The 20,260-nt window shown below is 49.5% G+C and overlaps 1 protein-coding gene across 2 annotated transcripts; it reads right to left on the bottom strand.

Moving 5' to 3' along the window:
- Nucleotides 1-7,520: 7,520 nt before the first annotated feature.
- Nucleotides 7,521-18,311, bottom strand: RAB33A (RAB33A, member RAS oncogene family). 2 transcript variants are annotated; one of them, XM_036839952.1, is made up of 2 exons: nucleotides 17,280-18,311; nucleotides 7,521-8,108 (listed from the first exon to the last, which is right to left on the bottom strand). In XM_036839952.1, the coding sequence occupies exons 1-2, from the start codon at nucleotides 17,535-17,537 to the stop codon at nucleotides 7,653-7,655; spliced, it is 714 nt and encodes a 237-aa protein (XP_036695847.1). In that variant the 5' UTR covers nucleotides 17,538-18,311; the 3' UTR covers nucleotides 7,521-7,652. The 2 variants fall into 2 exon arrangements, with proteins under 2 accessions (XP_036695847.1, XP_036695845.1); XM_036839950.1 differs by having other exon boundaries at nucleotides 7,566-8,108; nucleotides 17,268-17,879.
- Between the last annotated feature and the right edge of the window lie 1,949 nt (nucleotides 18,312-20,260).

Genomic DNA, 20,260 nt, shown 5'->3' with positions numbered 1-20,260 from the left:
GTCATTTCTTCCCATCTCTCAAATGGTGCAAGAAGCTCTTCTAAAGTATCTCTTTTTAAAGTTCCAACTGTTAGAGCCAGCCCATTCCTAGCCTTTCCATCCCCCTGCCCTGCCCTCTCTTCCTAGGAGGACAGTTCGATCCTCAGGTACCTACTCAGCCCCTACTCCCAGGTTCTGGACCTAACCCTGGGCTAAGAGTGATTTCACCAGATCAAGCCCTGGCATCTAGGATCAACTCCCAACTAATCTGCTACTTAGTCCTGAATGCAGCAGGAGCAGAGCCATTAGTCTCAGGCCCAGGAGCACAGCTTCCTTCCAGGCTTGAAAGAAATAGAGATAAGAGAAGTTAGCGTTGTGGTTCTGGCTCTGCAGTTAGACAGACCTGGGTTAGCCCCTGCTCTGACCCTGGGCAGCAGTGTGAGTCTGGGCAAGTTGCTTTGATCATTCTGTGCCTCAGAGTTTACTGTGAGGATCAAGCATGATAGTCCATGTTAAGCACATAACCGAGTACTTAGCAGTGCAGAGTAAACAATAAAGATTAGCTGCCATTAATAATTGTCATTATTTGAGTTGGAGGTATAGAGATTGAAAATTAGGCTAGATCTGATATCATCCTTCCCATGGAATGATCCCCCTGGAAGTATAGGCAGGACCACTATACCTGTGTACTTCCCCTTTATCTGAAGCATCGGGGTTTCCACCTGGAATTGGTAAGAATCAGATAAGCCAGGTTTCCTATCCGTGCTTTTACCTGACGCTTCCTCCAATACTTTAAGATTAAACGGGATAAAGCAGAAACTAACACACCATTGTAAAGCAATTATACTCCAATAAAGATGTTTAAAAAAAAAAAAAAAGGTTAAACGCGGCCGGTCACAATACTTACTTTATTACTGGAGAAGAGACTAAGGACCAACCAGAGTCAGCTCAGGTCATGAAGTCCATTTCTGTCTATTTCAACTGTGTCATGGCTTAGGGGACTCTCCCTGTGACCCCAGGGGTCTCTCTCAAGGCTCCCAGGGTTACTTACCTGGGATAGATTCAAAATCTATCTTCCTGGACAGGTGAGGTGCTTCTCAATGTCTCCCCTCCCTCTCTGCTGCCAGGCTCGTATTCTCACCAGGGGTCACAGATTTCCCTTAGGAGAGTTAAGCCCCAGTGATTTAGTGAAGGTAGCTTACTTATAAGAGTAACCATTAACATGAGATCCACCCTCTTAACAAATTTTAAGTGTTCTTGACACAAAAGCGTGGAGCACAAAGAAACTTTTGGAGGTGATGGATATGTTTATTACCTTGACTGTGATGATGACTTCACAGGGTGTGTGCATATGTCCAAACTCATCAAATTGTATAAAGTCAATATGTTGTTTTTATATATCAATTACACTTCAATATTTTTTTTTAATTATTTATTTATTTGGCTGCGTTGGGTCTTTGTTGCCACATGCGGGCTTTCTCTAGTTGCGGCGAGCAGGGGCTACTCTTTGTTGTGGTGTGTGGGCTTCTCATTGCGGTGGCTTCTCTTGTTGCAGAGCACGGGCTCTAGGCGCACGGGCTTCAGTAGTTGTGGCACGTGGGCTTCAGTAGTTGTGGTCCGCGGGCTCTAGAGCGCATGCTCAGTAGTTGTGGCGCACAGGCTTAGTTGCTCCGCGGCATGTGGGATCATCCCAGACCAGGGCTCGAACCCGTGTCCCCTGCATTGGCAGGTGGATTCTTAACCACTGCGCCACCAGGGAAGTCCACTTCAATATTTTTTAATTAGTAACCTTTCTAGTTCGCAGTGTCTTAAGTGCCCAAACTGGGACCAGGATTAGCTCCTTCTGTATGGGCTTGCTTGCCAGGACATGGTCAGCACCCATTAGAAAAACTACCGGTATACATATACACATATCCCCATCTCTCTTCCCTCTTGCGTCTCCCTCCCTCCCACCCTCCCTATGCCCCCCGCCAGGTGGTCACAAAGCACTGAGCTGATCTCCCTGTGCTATGCAGCTGCTTCCCTGATTCACTTTGTTATAAAGCAGAAACTAACACACCATTGTAAAGCAATTATACTCCAATAAAGATGTTTTTTAAAAAAAGAAAAGAAAAAGAAAAAACTACCGGTAAACACTTTCCAGCCTTCACTAATTTTACCAGCAGAGGGCGCACAACAGACATGCAATTTCTATTGAATTATCAACCTTGCGTCCAGAGTGGTCCTCATAGAGCAGAGCTGTTTATGCTCCGAATTAGTTCTTCATTTGCCTCTCATGGTTAAGAGGCTCTTGCCTACTAGTTTCAGACGCACAGCCCAAGGACGTTTGCTATGACTGGAACAGTTTCATTTATCCTAGGAAAGGATCCACCTCACCAGGCTGGATTCCATGGTTAACTAGACCACTAATTTTGAAGGCGTGGCTCAGGAAAGGTAGTTGCAGATCTTAGGGTTTATCAGGAAGCCTGAGGGTGGCGGGGGGGGGGGAGAGAGAAAGACCTGGAGGCACATCAGAATCAACTATGGATATTTAAAAAAAAATAAATTCCTGGGCCTTGCCCCCAGATCTAGTAGATCAGAATGTCCAGGCTGGTGCCCCAGGAATCTATACTTTAACACAGTGCCAACGGATTTCATTCAGTCAGATGTGAACCGGCGTTTGGGAACTGCTAATCTAGGGCAATCTCTGGTGTTCACATCTCAGTTCTGCTGCTGCAGCTCCAGCCCTTAGGGACATGGACAGTCATGGAGTCAGAACTAGGTGTGAAACCAGTGGGGCCTAGGCCAGCCCTTCCGGAGGGAGCAAGGCCCCTCCCAGTGAGGGGATGAGGGATGGTGGGTGGAGGGAGGTCTCTGTAAGTTAAGGCAGCAACTCCGTCCCCTCAGATGTTATAACAGAATAATCACTGACCCCTCTCTGCATCTGCCGCTCAAAGTTGCAGGAGAAGCTAAGCCTTGCTTTCCAGGGAGCTCTCAGCACGTCTCCAAGCCCTCCATCCCGGCCCCGCATGTACACAGGGTGGGCGGCAGTCAGCTACACTTGGGGGGTGGGCTTCTCCAGCTATTCCGGGCTGGGCCTCCCTCCCCAGCACCGCTCCAGGTGGCGGTGCTCAGAGAAGCATTTGGTCTTGGTCTCCCTGACTGAAGGGCCCTGCTGAGACAGTTCTCAGCCACACTGAACTCAGCCAGAGCCAGTCCTCAGGCTGAATCGGGGGCCTGAGCAAATGCTCCGATACTGGGGGAAGGGTGGTGCTGGGGGTCCCAGTGACAGGATCCTACAGCCCCCAAAGGCTGAGCTGCGGAGTCCGGCTGGCTGTGTGGTTCCTAGCTATTGTCCAAGCCAAGGACATCTCAGGGACTCCTTTGGCCTGGAGCTGACACTTCTTCTGTCAGCCACTTGGGTTTCCTGGAGGATGTGGTCAGGGGTGTCCCATTCAGGGAGGAATGTCCCTGTCTGGCCTCCCGGATATTGAATGGCCTCCTGGTCAAGCCTCCATGGGTCAGGGGCACTGGCTGGAGCAAACTCACAATCCCTGCAAGGGGAGAAATCCTGGAGCTTGGAACCAGCTGGAAAGACAGTATAATATCATAGAAAGAGCCTCGACTTGAAGTAAGACAAATTTCCCTTCACCACTTACTACCTTGGACAGGTCAGCACCCATATTATTATCTGTAAAATGGAAGGCATTATCCCTACCTCACAGGGTTGAAGGAAGATTAAATGAGCTAGTGAAAGAATATAAAATGTTTTAGCACAGGGTCTGGTATCCAATAGGCATTGAAATGTTCGTAGTTATTTCTCCAGGTCCTGTCTCTGTAGCACAGTTGAAGACTCAAGGGTACAGGTCTGGAAAGTGAAGGGGGGCTGTAGAGGGGAGATACTGGCCATCATGGATCGTTCCAGAGCTTTACTGAGGCTGAATGAGGAGCCCGCATCTCTTGAAGCCCCCCGCTCCTCACCACCCTCACAGCAACAAGGGTGTCACCGTTCTCTGGCCTCCTGAGTCCCCTTCCTCTGGGTGCACTCTGGGAACAGCCCATTCCCAGGTCCTCTTGCTCGGTCTGTGGGCGGCCTGGGGGCCACCATGCCACCCTGCTGCTGCCAGCAGGAAGTTCTGGGGCTGGGAGACTGGATGGAGCCCAGAGCTTCTCAGGATTCCTGGGGCCACAGTGGGGAACCCCCTGACTTCTTGGCTGTCCCCAGGTGCCTGAGCAAGAGCAATGTCATCCTACAGGAAGGGACGGGATTGGGCAGGTGAGCTGCAGAAGATACAGGCAGGTAGGATTGGTGAGTGCCTGCTTTTGGTAGCAAAACTACCAGAGCCTTGGCGGTACCAATTACCAAAAGGTAATTGTCTGGGGGCAGTTTTCAGAGTCTGGATTTTAAGGTGGGGACCAGCCAGCATGGAAGGGACAGCCCTGAGGCCCACACTCAGGAGGCACCCGGGAAGGCTGCCCGTTCCTCTCAGAGGAGCTAAGAAAAGTGGAGGCTTTTCCCTCTTGCCGGTCAGTAAACCTGCTGAATCTTCCCAAAGGTTACTAAATCTAGATGATGCTAAGACCTTCCACTGGCTTCCCACTGCACTTAAATAAACCGACATTCTCCTCCCTGCTTGCTCAGCCACACCAGCCCCCTTTCTGTTCCTCAAATGCACCAACCTTACCCCTGCCTCAGGGCCCTGGTATCTGTTGTTTCCCCTGCTTGGGGTTCTTTTCCCTCACAGCTGGTTGCTTTCTTTCATTTAGGTTTCAGCTCAGATGTTCTCTCTTCAAAGACGCCTCTTGGGGCTTCCCTGGTGGCGCAGTGGTTGAGAATCTGCCTGCCAATGCAGGGGACGCGGGTTCGGGCCCTGGTCTGGGAAGATCCCACATGCCGCGGAGCAACTAGGCCCGTGAGCCACAATTACTGAGCCTGCGCATATGGAGCCTGTGCTCGGCAACGAGAGGGGCCGCGATAGTGAGAGGCCCGCGCACCGCGATGAAGAGTGGCCCCCGCACCGCGATGAAGAGTGGCCCCCGCACCGCAATGAAGAGTGGCCCCCGCTTGCCACAACTATAGAGAAAGCCCTCGCACAGAAACGAAGACCCAACAAAGCCATACATACATACATACATACATACATACATAAAAAGAATGTAAGCAGACAAGAATAGCATTTAAAAAATTTTTTTAAAAAGCAAAATAATTTAAAAAAAAAAGACGCCTCTTGTGACCACTCTATCTAATATGTTGCCCTCCCCCCACCTCCCGCACTTTCTGTCCATTTACCCCGTTTTACGGCCCTTAGAGTCCTTATCACTCTCTCAAACGATCTCATTTATATATCTCATTTCTTGTTTAGTGTCTGTCTCCTTTATGAGAGTAGGATTTAATTTTGTTCACCTATGTATCCCTGGGGCCTAGAACAGTGGCACACAGTAGGCGCTCAGTAAACGTTTGTTGAATGCCTGAAAGGTGTCAGAGGCAAGCCTGGTCAGAGGACTTGGAATGTTGTCATCTTGACCCTGTTAAAGCAGAAAGGGGCGTGACCAAGGCGGGCCGGGACCCGGACTAAAATGCATCCATTAGGATGGACAAGTGTCCCCGCAGCCACTGAGAGGTGGCCCGGCCCTGCAGCCAGGTCACAAGAGCCAAAAGATGCCACAACAGTAGTCCATATCCTGGGCAAGAAGTCGGCATCTGAAGCCTGAGACAAGGTCCTGGGGTATTCCATCGGGGAGAAGCACAGCAACAGGGGCTTCAGCAGGCAGTTCACCAATAGACAACAGGACCCCAGCCCCTCGGGTGAGAGTCAGGGGCAGGACGTTGGGTGGGGACAACCGGTTAGAAAACACAGCCTTAACTGGGGGTACTAAGAAGACTCCAAAAACCAGGATCCAGGCAGAAACAAAGTGATGAGAACCAGACTGGCAGCTGGGCTGAGGCTGACAGCAGGCGGGAGTGGGGTTGGGCGGGGAAGTAGTCAGTGAGGGACGCAGGAGCAGACAGGCTGTTTGGGTGGGAAGCACGTCTGTTACCCTTTGCTGTTAGGGGCAGGGCCAGAGCTGCGTTCGCCTATCAGAGGACAGTGCTCAGGGGCTATCTGTCTGGGACCCCCTCCCCTCCTCTTGGGCTTCCAACAGGAGGGCTGCCTTTAGAAGCACCCCCAAGCAAAGAAATCTACCTGGGGCTGTTGTACAGTAGATACGCCTTCAGAGCCACTTTTAGTTTCTTTAACCATCGGATAAGGAGCTTTCACATCCATAGGACCAGATGTACAAGAAATACCTACAGGACTTCTGCTGGAGAGCCACCAGAAGTTCCCATTGGCTCAAAAAGCAATAAACTGTCCTGCCTGAGGCGTGGGCCTCCCCAGCCTTGGCTCCGCACCAGGGCTCTCAGCTGTCAGTGGGCCAGACTCCTAGTTGTCCTTCTGCTCAAGCCCCAGGGTCATTCCTGCCTCCCTACTTTTGCCCACTCCCCTCCTCTTTACCAATCCAAATATTACACTTTATTCAACAACCAGAATAAGTTCAGTGATTTTTTTGGTGACTCCTCCCTGACGCTGAGTATCTGATGCTTTCAATTTCCATAGCACAGTCTTGCCCTTGGTAATATTCTTGTCTAATTTTTGTTCCCAAGTAGTTTCAGTGTGTACGTTGTTCTCACAACTAAATCAGAGGGTCTTGGAACGTAGGGGCTGAATCCTCCTGTTACATTTCTTCCAGCAAAGATCTGGGGGCATCATAGACCTATGTTAGCTTGAACCCTGCCCTCTTCAAGAAAGGGCAGGGGGAAAGAAATACTTTTGGTATCAGGGGCTGCTTGGTGAAAAATGGGGAAGCAGGAGCTAACGGTGTTGGAAGGAACTGGGCCTGTTGGGAAACCTATATATATATATTTTTGTATATATAAATTTACTTATTTTTGGCTGTGTTGGGTCTTCGTTTCTGTGCGAGGGCTTTCTCTAGTTGCGGCAAGCGGGGGCCACTCTTCATCGCGGTGCGCGGGCCTCTCACTATCGCGGCCTCTCTTGTTGTGGAGCACAGGCTCCAGACGCGCAGGCTCAGTAGTTGTGGCTCACGGGCCTAGTTGCTCCGCGGCATGTGGGATCTTCCCAGACCGGGGCTCGAACCCGTGTCCCGTGCATTAGCAGGCAGATTCTCAACCACTGCGCCACCAGGGAAGCCTGGGCAACCTGTATTTTTATTTTTAAATTTTGGGAAATAAGAAGAGAGCAGCCTACTCTCGACATCCTAGGAACCTAGGAAATAATGATGAGTCAATGTCTGCTCTCAAAACTTCTCTATCCCTCCGCCTGCACTGGCTCTCTAGAACCACATACCTGTCCTGTATTCCACCCCCTCCGGGTGTTTCTGCCCGCTGATGACATCATGTGAGAGAATGAATTAGTCCTGAAGAAGTGACTCAAAGGATGAGCATTTCAGGCAGCGTAGAAGGCTGGTAGGGAGTGTGCCTTTCTAGTAGGGCGAGCTGCCTCTTCCACTCATCACAATCAGAAATGTCTTCTTGGAGGAAAGCAAGACATGAAGGCATATGATAATCTATACAAATTTTATTTTAATATCAATTTGTATGGAAACAAGCAGGTGTCAGTGTTACACAGGCACGGAAAAAAGGGAAAGAAAAAAACCTCCAGTGATAATTGCTCTTGTATTTACACCGTTTGGTTTCAGCAGGGACAGGAAGTTTTACTGTTAGCTTCCTGTGGGAACTCCAGTTTCTGCACCTTCCCCTGCTGCCTCTCAGCATCACGATAGAGCAGGGATTTCTGAGCCTTCAATCGGCAAGCCAGGCACATGAAAATTGACTCCACGTTCTGGCTCTCTTTGGGGTCCTTGGCCGATGTCTCAAATAAGAGCATGTTGTGGGCATCGGCAAATTTCAGGGCTAAGTTGGAGGGCACCTGGATCTGTTCCCTCAAGTCACACTTGTTGCCCACAAGCACCTTCGGGACTAGTGGAGGCACGGCATGCCCATTGCATTCTTGGATCCACATTTTGAGGTTGGTGAAGGATGTCATCTTGGTGACGTCATAGACAAAGACCACGGCATGCACATTGCGGTAGTAATGCTCGACCATGCTTTTTCGGAAGCGTTCCTGACCGGCGGTGTCCCACACCTGAACCTGGAAGATACAAAGACCCGTATTTGGAGTCAGAAAACGAAACGTGAACAGATAGGAGAAAACATGGTTCTGTGGCATTATAAAAATGAGGTGACAAGCCCTGACACAGGAAGTGGTTCTTCGACAAATTGGCAGAATGGACTTATCAACATATAGAGAGAAGTTTCTTTCAAGGTTTATTAAGTCTTTCTTAAGGTTTTTAGTTGAAAAACTGGAATGTAAATCGGTCAACTTTCCTGGAGGGCAATTTGGCAATATTATCAAAAACCTTAAAAATGTACAAAACTCTTAGAGCCTAGAATCCCACTTCCAGAAATCTATACAAAAGAAATAGCAGATAACGTAAATAAGTACTTGGGGTATAATATACAGCATGATGACCATAGTTACCACTGCTGTATAATATATATGAAAGTTGTTAAGAGAATAAATCGTAAGAATTCTCATCACAAGGAAAAACTGTTTCTTTTTTTGGCTTTTTCTTTTTATTGTATCTGTATGAGATGATGGGTGCTCACTAAATTTACTGTGGTAATTATTTCACAATATATGTAACTCAAACCATTATGCTGCACACCTTAACCTTATACAGTGATGTACGTCAATTATATCTCAATAAAACGGGGGGGAGCAAAAAAAGAAAAAAAGAGATATGTGGTCAAAATTCTGCACAAAGATCTTAATCACTTTAAAAAAAAAAAAAAACAGGAAACAACCTAAATGTTCACTAGGAGAGGAGCAGCTAAAATGTATGTATTGGGTTGGCCAAAAATTTCGTTTGGGGTTTTCCATATAATGTTATGAAAAACCTGAATTAACTTTTTGGCCAACCCAATATATATCTATACAATGGGCTATTATGCAGCCATTAAAATAACCTTTTCATAGAATAAATGGTGTAGAAAATGCTCATAAAATATAAGTAAGTGAAAAAAGTAGGAAACAAAATTTTTCATATGCTATGGTCCCAATTTTTTTAAAAAAAGTTAAACATAGACAAATGCATAGGACTGGAAGTGTATATGCCAGGACATTAATGGTTATTTATGAACAGTGGAACTTAGGTGATATTTACTTTCTTCTCTTTTTTTGTATTTTTTTAAAATTATTTATTTATTTATTTATTTATTTATTTATTTATTTATGGCTGTGTTGGGTCTTCGTTTCTGCGCGAGGGCCTTCTCTAGTTGCGGCAAGCGGGGGCCACTCTTCATCGCGGTGCGCAGGCCTCTCACTATCGCGGCCTCTCTTGTTGCGGAGCACAGGCTCCAGACGCGCAGGCTCAGCAATTGTGGCTCACGGGCCTAGTTGCTCCGCGGCATGTGGGATCTTCCCAGACCAGGGCTCGAACCCGTGTCCCCTGCATCGGCAGGCAGATTCTCAATCACTGCGCCACCAGGGAAGCCCTTTTTTTTTGGATCTTCCAAATTTTCTACTGCATGCATACATCACTTTGGTTTTTTTTGTTTGGTTTGGTTTGGGTTGGGTTTTTTTTTATGACTTTTTAAAGAAAACAAAGTTAGTGTTAAAATCTCACCGTGTGGCTCAATTTATTTTAAGTTCATTTCTTTGTTATGTAAAAGGTAATTTAGCTCACTGGATTTTTCTTCTGCATCTCAGCTTTTGGGATAAGGCCAATCAGTAACATATGTAAAGATACAACTCCCAGGGGATACTCTGGAGTCTAAACACATTCGGCCCAATCTATTTCCCGTTATACATCCAAAGTCTTGGACAAGAGAAATCATGCTGAGAACGATGGTCCCAACGCCTTATACAATTCTCAGTTATGAAAGAAAATGTGATTATGGTCACTAATTGACTACTATGGTTCTTAAAACGAAGTATAGCCTTTATTTGGAGTTAGCAGTCAGTAAGTATAATCTAGTAATTAAATCTCTTTGCTGAATGAAGATCTTACAGGGCCCCAGAGTCATCATTGTGAACATCAGTTTTCATTGTCCAGGCTTCCCTTCATCTCCTCAATGGAGATGGCCGCCATGTTCCTTTGGCACGACATTCGAATTCATCTCCTTCTTCTATTTAGATTTCCATGTCTCTTGGTCAGACTCTCCTCTCCTCACCCCTGGACTACAGCAAAGTCTTTCGGATTCTAGACGTCTCCACTCCAGTGCCTCTTGCACGCTGCTTTCAAACTAGCCTTCCTAAATCCCTGCTTGCATCAGCATGTCACCCTCCTCTTCCGCCAATTCCGATAGCCCTCTACTGCATGTGGCATCAAAATGGAAACATTTCTGTCTGCCATAATCGGACCCCACCCAACCTGGTTTCCAACTACTCAGCTGCACCTGCTTCATTCTCTCCTCTGTACCTTTGGTGGTTGCCCCCTCATTGCTCTATCCAAAGCTCACCCATTCTTCCAGGCTCGGCTCACACTGCACCTTCTTCCTAAAACCTTCTCCAACTTTTCTTCAATTCTCTTTCCTTAGGCATTCCTATCGCACTTTGAGTCTGCACCACACCATTTAGAATATATTTATTTGTTCTCTAGTCGTTTCATCAATGTTCTTGGCATCCCTCCAGCTAGACTGTAAGCAGTCTTTTTCTGCATCAGATCACTCGTCATCATGCTTGTCATCAATATCGTCATCATGATCAAAAAGCAGTATTGGCCTGAGCCAGCAAAACTACTGTCTGGCATCCTAGGTACCTGCCAAGGTGATTTCAGAGACAACATTCGACTTTGGTTACCCAGAAAAACATAAGTCCTCAAAGGCTGATTTGCTTCGGCAAGCAGAGACAGAAGAGATTTTCATTTCTTCCACCTCTCTGGTGCTCTGAGCAGGAAGAGAGAGGACAGCAGGCCAGGAAAGGAATGGAGGTCAGTGGGGAGAGGGCAGGTATCCTGCGAGAATATCATTACCACTTGGCTCCCACCCCCACCCTCCGGTAGTCCGTAACTCTTGCCTCTGAGTAAGGCTGAATGCCTACCAGCCCTCAGGCATGTGGCAGATGCTTTAACACCATGAGCTCAGGACTCTAAAAATACCTGCCACTAGCAGGAACGTGGGTGGGAGTGTATGAGGTGTTTGGTGCTGAGTAGTTTGGCTGTTTGGCTTTTCTATGGCTTCAGAATTATGCACGCTACCCAAGCTGCCAGAACTGCAGGGAGGGCCCTCTCTGCTGGAGACCTCCTTTGCCTTTCCAGTGCCTGGGGAGCCTTGAAGCTTTTATTCGGAGGCTCAGAATTTCAACGACTGCTCTCATTCCAGCTCTTTAGAAACCCCACCCCAAGTTCTTTGCACCCCTGTCTGTGGTGAGAGGGGAGCCAGGAAGCAGGCTGCTCACAGCAGAGAATCAGAAGAGCCAATGCTGTGGCCTCAAGAGCTATCACGAAGGGAGAGCACGGCAGTCAGGCTCGCTGGAACACGACCGACCTCATTTTGTTTCTGGGTTTAGTGTCCCTGTCCTTCTCAGCATCCTCATAAACCCCTGGCCTCTGTCGGACAATGAAAGCATCTCCTCTCCCTTTGGCAGCTGGCGCTCCCTCACCCAGTCCTCCCTTCCTGTGGGCACTGCATCTGACGCCTGCCCCTTAGCCACACACATGCCCCCGGGACCCTCTTTTCTCCCGAAGGGCCAGTGGGGTATAGTGGAGTCAAACCAACTAGGGTGCAAATCTCAACCCAATCACGTCCTACTAGTTAGGTGTCCTCAGTCAGGTTACTTTATCTTCAGCGTCCTCCTCTGGAAACTAAGGATAAACACAGCAATCTGGTAGCATTCCTCGTAAGTACAGGACACAGTGCCTAATACACTCCCGCTTCGTCCCTGGCCTGAAACCGCCACCATCAAGTCTGGCCAGACAGCTAATCGGGCTGGCGCTGTCGGAAACGCAGCAGTAGACGCGGAGCTGGGAAAGCCGGCTTCTAGCCCCTCAGCTTTCTAGCTGAGTCAAGGACCAGCCAAATGAAATAACATGCGAGGAAGAGCTTTTGCACAATATAAAGTGCTCTGCAAATATTAGCTGTTGCCATTGTCTCAGAGGGCCCATGAGCCCTGTCCTGGTAGCACTGCCCCTTGGATCCACTGGTTCTCATCCTGGAAAGCGCAGAAAGCTTGGCTTCTTTTTTTGGCTGCACCACACAGCACATGGGATCCTTCTGCCCCGACCAGGGATTGAACCTGTGTCCCCTGCATTGGAAGCGTGGAGTCTTAACCACTGGCTCGCCAGGGAAGTCCAAGCTTGGCTTCTTGATGATGACATAGAGCCAAGGCAAACACAGTCAGTGGGGAGGGGGAAGAGAGAGGAAGGCCAGCAACATGCCATGGGTGGCTGGGGGCAGGCTCAAAGTGACAGGGACTCTGGAGAGTCAAGGGGCACAGGGTGGGGAGCTGCCAAAGATAAATCTAGCCTTGTAAACCATTTTCCTGGGGCTACCGCTGCCTGAGCAGGCTTCGGCAAGTCCCTCCCCCCTGCACGTGCTCTTAGCTGACATGGGTATTTCTTATCCCTAGGGAAGACATCTGGCGTCTTTCTACAGATAAGGCATGAATGTCCTTTTGTTGGAGGCTGGTGGAGCGGGGGTAGAAGTGGAAAAAGAGAGAAAATACATCTGTAACCTTTGGAGGATGCCCGAGTGGATGACGGGAAAAGTTTAAGATAAATCTTTCTTCAGCTAGCTGGCTGTCCCATCTGCATCTAAGATACACCACGTTCACACACCAGGCTGACACAGAGGATGGCAAAGGAGGACGACAAAGAGAAACTCACCCACAGCAAGAGAGGCAGCAAGGGAGACAGAGAAACAACAAAACTGCTGGATAATTAACCATTCAGCTAACTGGCAGGAGATGGAAGCTCAGAAGCCCTAAGGAAGACATGATGTCATTCTGACTGCGGGCAGCTTCCGAGGGAACGCTTAGCTCAGCCGCTCGGTAATGTAACACACGAAGGTGTTTTTCCAAGTGATCAGCGGAGGAAGAGAAATCCACAATCCTGAGCGGCACCTGCCCACAGCCTCGGCTGTCCTGCAGCGTGCCTGGTCTGGAGTGCTGGGGCAGAGGGGGTGCCCAGGCTATAGGAGGAACCCAACTGGACAGCAGGGGGTGCTTGCATGAAAATTTACAAGGAATGGCTCAAAAATTAGAACTGAGCCTCCCCTCTACTACCTGCCCACCCCCAAACACACGCCCCAGTCGGCATTTTCCAATGTTTTAGACTGAGACAGGCGCAATATTTAGCTAAACCTGTAAGGTGACAGACACTTAATGGTCATTAAGGGAAGCTCCACCCTGCCTTTGGGGATTGGGGGAGGCCTCCATCCTTCCTAGGCTGATGTCAGGAAGGACTGTCAGCTTTCCCATATGATGTCTCACCATGTCCCTGTCACAGGTAACTTTGTGGGTTGGATGGACGATGGGGCTGGCCCAGAGTGGGGATTTACATGCTCTTCTAAGCCAGGCAGCATGGTGTGTGGAAAGAGCACCGAAAAGGGAATAGGAGACCTGAGTTGTAGGCCGCGCCCTGGGTGATCTTGAGCAAGTCACGCTCCCTCTCTGAGCCTCAGTTTCCTCTCTGTAAAATAAGGAAGTCAGATTAGAGATGCTCTAAGGTCTCTTCCATCTCTGAACATCCTCTGATTCTCATACCCAAGGTGAGACAGTCAAGGTGCAAAAAGTAAAACCCGGCTCAATGTCTGGGGTGCAGCTGAAGGTGACATCTTGAAGGCACCTGGGTTCTGGGGCTGAAACCCTGGGCCCCTGGCCTAGAAGAGACCATAAGGCTGGTTGCCCGGCATGCCACCTCGCCCTGAGCACAATGCCCCCCAGCCAGATACTGCCCCGCTAGAGGAGAGAGCAGTAGGAAAGAGCATGAGCTCAGCATCTAGGTTGAAATCCTGGCCCTGTCACGGGGAAGGCAGGATAGTGAGATGGCGAAGTGCTTGGGCACAAGAGTCAAAGACTGAAGCTCAGATCCACGTACCTTGGGGCAAATTATTTAATCTAACTTTGGTCTCCTTATCTCTAAAACAAGAATGGTAATAATAGTCCTAATTTCATAGGGTTGCTGAGAAGATCAAATAAGATAGTGCATGGAAAGTGCCTAGCCTGTGCTCTTTGCTTCTTCAATAAATAGAACTTGTTGTTGTTATTATGATTATTGCCTACTCGTTGTAGGCTTTTCTTGATGTTCTTGTGAACCAGGAAATACTGGATTATAAATCTTGTGAGGGCATGGGGGACACATTGATTGGAGACACCAAATGGGGCTTCAAGGCCCTAGGGATGGCCCTGGTAATTAAGACAGTAGCTCCAAATATGCTAAATTAGTCGTCCCCCTGCAGGGGTTGACAGTATGTGCCACCCTGGGACACAGGGGGGCAGCCCAGGAGAGGCCACACCCTACTCTTGAACTGAGAGAAGAGCTTGCTGAGACCTCTCTGCCACTCTCCTGTGAGCACTGGCATTTTAGAGCCTGACAGCCTTCTCTCGCTGGCTGTGGTCTAGGGCCACCTCAGCCTGGGGACTTTTCTCTCTTCCCCAAAAGCAGTCACCTCCTAGCGTGATTTTGGTACCTGTTCCTTGAGAAACTTCAGGCCAGCCGGAGTATGGGGCAAAATCATCTCCTATGGAGCTCATTTGCTAGCTGCCATTCTCTGCCATCTCCCCAAGGACATGCTGGTCTTGCCTGCTGGCTGGGGCCCTGAGCTTGCAGCAGCTTTGCCAGAGGCAGGGTCCCCATCCCGCTGCGCCCACACCCCACCCTGAGCTCCTTCAGAATCTGCACTCAGAGGGCTCCTCCATGAGCAGTGTCACAAGGTTTTGCCCTCTTGAAAATATCATCTTCCCAAAAAAGCCTGTGTTAAGCACTTATCTGCACGTGGTGCTGTGCTGGGCTCTGTTTCTAGTGAGTCACATTGTCACAGGCTCTGCCCTCTGGGAAAAAGTCCGGAATCTTTGGCAGAGACTGTAAAATCCAGTTTGATCAAGTACTGGGTGTTAGACGGGAAGGAATCTTTGCAAAATCTCCCCAAGGCCATTGGGTAGTGACCCTCTTCCACTCGTTTTCACCTCCCACTTTCTGGCTTCCTCCTCTCCTCTCCCCCTGTTCTCCTTCCCTAGACTCCCAAACGCTTCCTTTTTCCTCCATCTAAATTTCAAGGGGACTTATTTCCCCCTCTCTTAAATCCAGAGGATTCGTTGGCTCAATGTGACACAATTTTAAACAAGCGATAGCATTAAATTCAAAAGGTTTTGAGGGTTTAAGAGCACATCCATAAGTACATTTCTATTTTGGATTTTAGAAGGCATGTTTTAGAAATGCCAGAGTCTTACAATGTTACATTAAAGAAGTCCTAGCCAAGCAGATATTGACATAAGAGCCCTAGGAAAGGATGGAGACAGATACCTACTTTGACTTTTAAAAGGAAATGTAGCAATTCCCTCCAAAATGGGAGGGGCAAAAAATATCACTGTTTCCAAACAGTGCCCTATCTTCCTGATCCTGGGTCTCAGTTGTTTTCAAGAGCACTCCCTTACCAAAACTGAGCTGCCCATCTTCCTGACATCTATTGCCTTGGCCTGGTCTCTGAAGCCATTTTAAAACACATTCATTTTAATAATGAAGGAGTCAGGAATCTTGTACAGTTTAGAGCATTGCATCATTCTCCTCAGTTACTCAGTCCTTCTTTCCACATCACTCAGAAGAGAGGCCCTGTGGTCATTGGGGCTGTTTACCCAGCAGGAGGGAGGGTTACCTTCACCCGAAAGTGTCCGACCATAGGCTCAAGAAAAGGCCAGCTGTGGGACTTCCCTGGTGGCACAGTGGTTAAGAGTCCAACTGCCAATGCAGGGTACATGAGTTCGAGCCCTGGTCCGGGAGGATCCCACATGCCACAGAGCAACTAAGCCAAATGCGCCACAACTGCTGAGCCTGTGCTCTAGAGCCCGTGAGCCACAACTACTGAGCCTGCATGCCACAACTACTGAAGCCCACACGCCTAGAGCTGGTGCTCCACAAGAGAGGCCACCGCAATGAGAAGCCCGTGCACTGCAGGAAGAGTAGCTCCCGCTCGCCGCAACTAGAGAAAGCCCGCGCGCAGCAACAAAGCCTCAACTCAGCCAAAAATTAATTAATTAATTAATTAATTAATTAAAAGACAAAAAGAATTAAGAAAAGGCCAGCTGTGGGTCTAAAGAAGTTGGTCTTTAGTGCCCAGTGCCTTCTGAGGTGGCTTTCCTGCCCATAACCCTGCCCCCTCTGCTCCTCTGACACATGAAGCTGCCCTTGCCATGTCCTCCCTCCCTCCGTCCTCTGCACATTGAAATATTACTGTCCTATCGAGTTTCTACCTTTTCTGAACCAAAAGTGAGCACAAATGGTCAGACAAGAATATCTGTACTTAGCCTACTTGACAAACTAAAGAGAGGGGGGCACCAAGGCACTTCCCTTAGCCCTCAGATAAGTTGCTCTGCATTTTTACAAAGGCCTGCTGAAGACAATACCAACAGAACGAGTAACGGGCATTAGGTACCCAGACAAATAAAGAAGATATCATTTAAGGGGTACTTTCCAAAAGAACTAGTTTTATCTATTATGAAGTGTTGGCAGGTAACCCTGTCTCAATTTCGTTAAAAGGGCTCATGGCTTTGTGCCAGAAGCACCCCACACCACTCCTATTCCAAATCAGCCTTAAACTTAATTATAACTTGTAATTTAAAATAAAGCAGCTTTCATTCTCTATGGATTTCCATCTCCCCCCACCCCCGCAAGGCCTGGGGGCTTAGCCAAAGCAGGTTTTTGCAACCTATTGGCACCCACGAGGTAGAAGGGACCTCAAGATGTGTAAAGCGCTTTGGGATCCATCCCACAGACCAGGACGGAGATCCCTCATACCGCCCTCTGCCCACAGGTGCCGCTGCTCCCAGCTCAGGGTCAAGGATAGGATCAAACAGGCTTTTCCTACCGGGAGCTGTCAGGCAGGGGCAAAGGGCATGAATGCAACCGCTCCCGCCTGCCCTCAAAAAACGGGTGAGGTGGGTACTGGGCCACTGAGAGAGGCGAAGGGGATGAGGACGTGCCGAGGGTCTCGGGCTCAGCAAGCGGCGACACAGCCACGCGCTGGACATTTACAACCACTAGAGGAACGCCTCTGGCAAGGCCCCCTCCCAGATCCCTCCCTTCCCGGACCTGACCGTCTGGATCACCTTGATCTTCTCGCCCTCGATTTCCACGGTCTTCTCCCTGAAGTCCACGCCGATGGTGGCCTCAGTCTTGTCCGGGAAGGTCCCCCCGCAGAAGCGGAAGGTCAGGCAGGTCTTGCCCACGTTGGAGTCCCCAATCACGATGATTTTGAAGATGCGAATCTGCACGTACTGGTCCAGCGACGAGTCCAGCTCCAGGGACGCCAGGCCAGCGGCCGAGGCGGGCTGCAAGTTCCCATGGCCCAGGATGGGCTGCGCCATCTCCCCCGGACCGGACCCGGGCCCCAACCCCCCTCGAGGGCTCCACACAAAGAAAACGGCCACGTTAGTGCGCTCGAGGCGAGCGAGCTTTGTGCGTGTGTGTATATGTGTGTGTGTGCGTGCGTGTCTGTATCCGCGCGTGTGTGCGTGCGCCAGCAACGTGTGCGCGCGCGCGCGTGAAGGGGGTGCCTCTCACCCCAGCCCCCCCCTCCTCCAGCGCACCCTCCTAGCAGCTCTGAGACAGCGACACAAAAGCCAGGGAGGGGAGGAGAGATGGAGGAGAGTGGGCAAGCGTTCTCCTTGCGCCTGTGCGCTGGGACGGGACGCTCGGGCGTGCGATCCTACCGCGCTCCCCAGGCCGCCGCTGCCGCCACCGCACCTTCGCCTAGACCCTCCCCTGCCTGGACTCCAGGGACACACCGGAGGGAGGAAGCCTACGGAGGAAAGGGTGGGTGGGGAGAGCCGCACACACCACCCCAGGATGGTCTTCTTTTCTCCTTGCCCCCATTTGTTTTATAGGTTTATAGGTTTCGGGCTCCCCACCCCCACTTTCTTGGAGCGCACGGGGTCAGCGGGCACAGCTGGGGAGGACAAAGAGAGCTGCACCCTCAGGCATCTCTGGAGCACCTCGGCCTCGGAGCGACACTACTCGGCGGGGGTGCGGTGCGGGGCGGAGATACCTCCTTCACCGCCTTCACCAAGCGGCCGGCAGCTGCGCCGCGCCTCCGCAGCCCCCTCCCAAGCCTTAGGATAAAACGATGCTCTGTCTTATTGAGAAAGCAGGTGCGCTCGCGCGCTCCAAGGAGCCGGGGAGGGCGCTGCCAAGACACGCTGTGGGTTATGGGGGTCCGCGCAGCTGCGAGAGGTAGGCAGGGGCACGGGTGTGCGTGTGCAGGGGGAGTTAGTGTTTCTGTCACCGACTTGTCAGATGTAGGGGGGCGCGTGCCAGGCGCCAACCTCCCCTCATCACACCACGAGCACCCATCCTCTGAATGTTCAGGAGAGTGGCTCCCATTGGCTGCCGCAGTCGGTTGTGTTTGTCTGGCCAATGGGGAAGGCCCGCCACGGGAGAGGGCCGAACATGGGGTAGAAGAAGGGGGAAGCTGGTGGTGGCAGCTTCAGCAAAAGGGGACTTTGTTTCCAGGGCTAACCATTACAGGCCCAGGTGGAGGGATCTTGGGACATGGCATAAACCTCACAGTGTGTTGCATTCCCGAGCCCTCCATATAATCATAAATCCTTCCAGAATGGTGGAGTTTCAAAAGGAATTAGAAACCCCTAGGAGCGTTCACCCCTCTGCAACTGAATGTAGAACAAAGTGGTTGGGTCTAATTTGCCAGAAGCCTAGGTTATGCTTGGAAGATGATAAATGAACAGAACTTTCTTACGGTGTTAGGGGGCAGCTTCCCAAGGCTTAATAAGCATCACACATCTTGGTCAAGACCAGTATTCCCTCTGCCGAAAGTGATTTGCAGGTTCAGAATTTGTTTGAAATCAACTCTGCTGAGGTACAATTTACATACAATAAAATGTGCCCGTTTATGTTTGCTTTTAAGACTCTATCCCTCCTCCCACATACTTCATAAGCTCACGTAATATTGACACATACCAATAGCACCGACGTATGAGTTATTTGCTAACGCCATCAAGGTCAGGGATTCCAGCAGCACACGTCAGTTACCATCTTATTTGTGTGTGAGGCTGAGCTGCAGAAGAGACAAATATGACTAAATCCATTCCCACTATGAGGAAAACAATTCAGTGCATCAGCGATAGATCTGTAAGCAAACTGGAATGTGACTGCTCAGCCAAGTGCAAGTTACTCAAAATGGCTGGGAAAATGGGGTCTTCTAGTTAAGAAGCTTAAGCTGAGTTAGCAGATATATTTATAGCTAACTCTTTTAGCATATACGTGGGTCACCCATTTCTAAAACCCTAGATTATACTATTCAATATTAAACCTCGAGAAGGATTTAATCTTAGTTGGCTAATCGAAGGTCATCATTATGAATACCAATTATCATTGTCCAGTGTGAACAGTAATCCTCATTGTACAGTATTTTGTTTTTGATTGGTTGATGTCTAGATAATAGTTGGCCGAATCATTCTCCTCTGAATTTGAAGCTAATGCTCCTGGTGATCATTATCTACAGAAGAGTAGCTATTTTTAAAAAAAAGGTAACTATTAATTAGGCATATCCAGTAGGTAAGAGTGAAAAGAAGGGCTTCCCTGGTGGTGCAGTGGTTGAGAAACCACCTGCCAATGCAGGGGACACGGGTTCGAGCCCTGGGCCGGGAAGATCCCACATGCCGTGGAGCAACTAAGCCTGTGCGCCACAACTACCGAGCCTGCGCTCTAGAGCCCACAAGCCACAACCACTGAGCCCGCGTGGTACAACTACTGAAGCCCGCGCGCCTAGAGCCCGTGCTCCACAACAAGAGAAGCCACCGCAATGAGAAGCCCACGCACGGCAATGAAGAATAGCCCCTGCTCGCTGCAACTAGAGAAAGCCCGCGTGCAGCAACGAAGACCCAACACAGCCAAAAAAAAAAAAAGAGTGAAAAGAAGCTTTGCTAATTCATAGCCATAATTAATGCTAACTTTCTGGGAGATATAAAAAAATATTACATCCACATAAGATTATTTAGACATATGCTCCCAGCCAAAACTTGTCACTGAGTCTGAGAGTTCACATTATATTTGTAAGGTAGAAACACTGATT

The sequence above is a fragment of the Balaenoptera musculus genome, chromosome X (assembly GCF_009873245.2).
Source record: "Balaenoptera musculus isolate JJ_BM4_2016_0621 chromosome X, mBalMus1.pri.v3, whole genome shotgun sequence".
Classification (NCBI taxonomy): Eukaryota; Metazoa; Chordata; class Mammalia; order Artiodactyla; family Balaenopteridae; genus Balaenoptera; species Balaenoptera musculus.
Note: the sequence above shows the minus strand (reverse complement) of the source record. Positions and strands in the feature narration are given on the sequence as shown.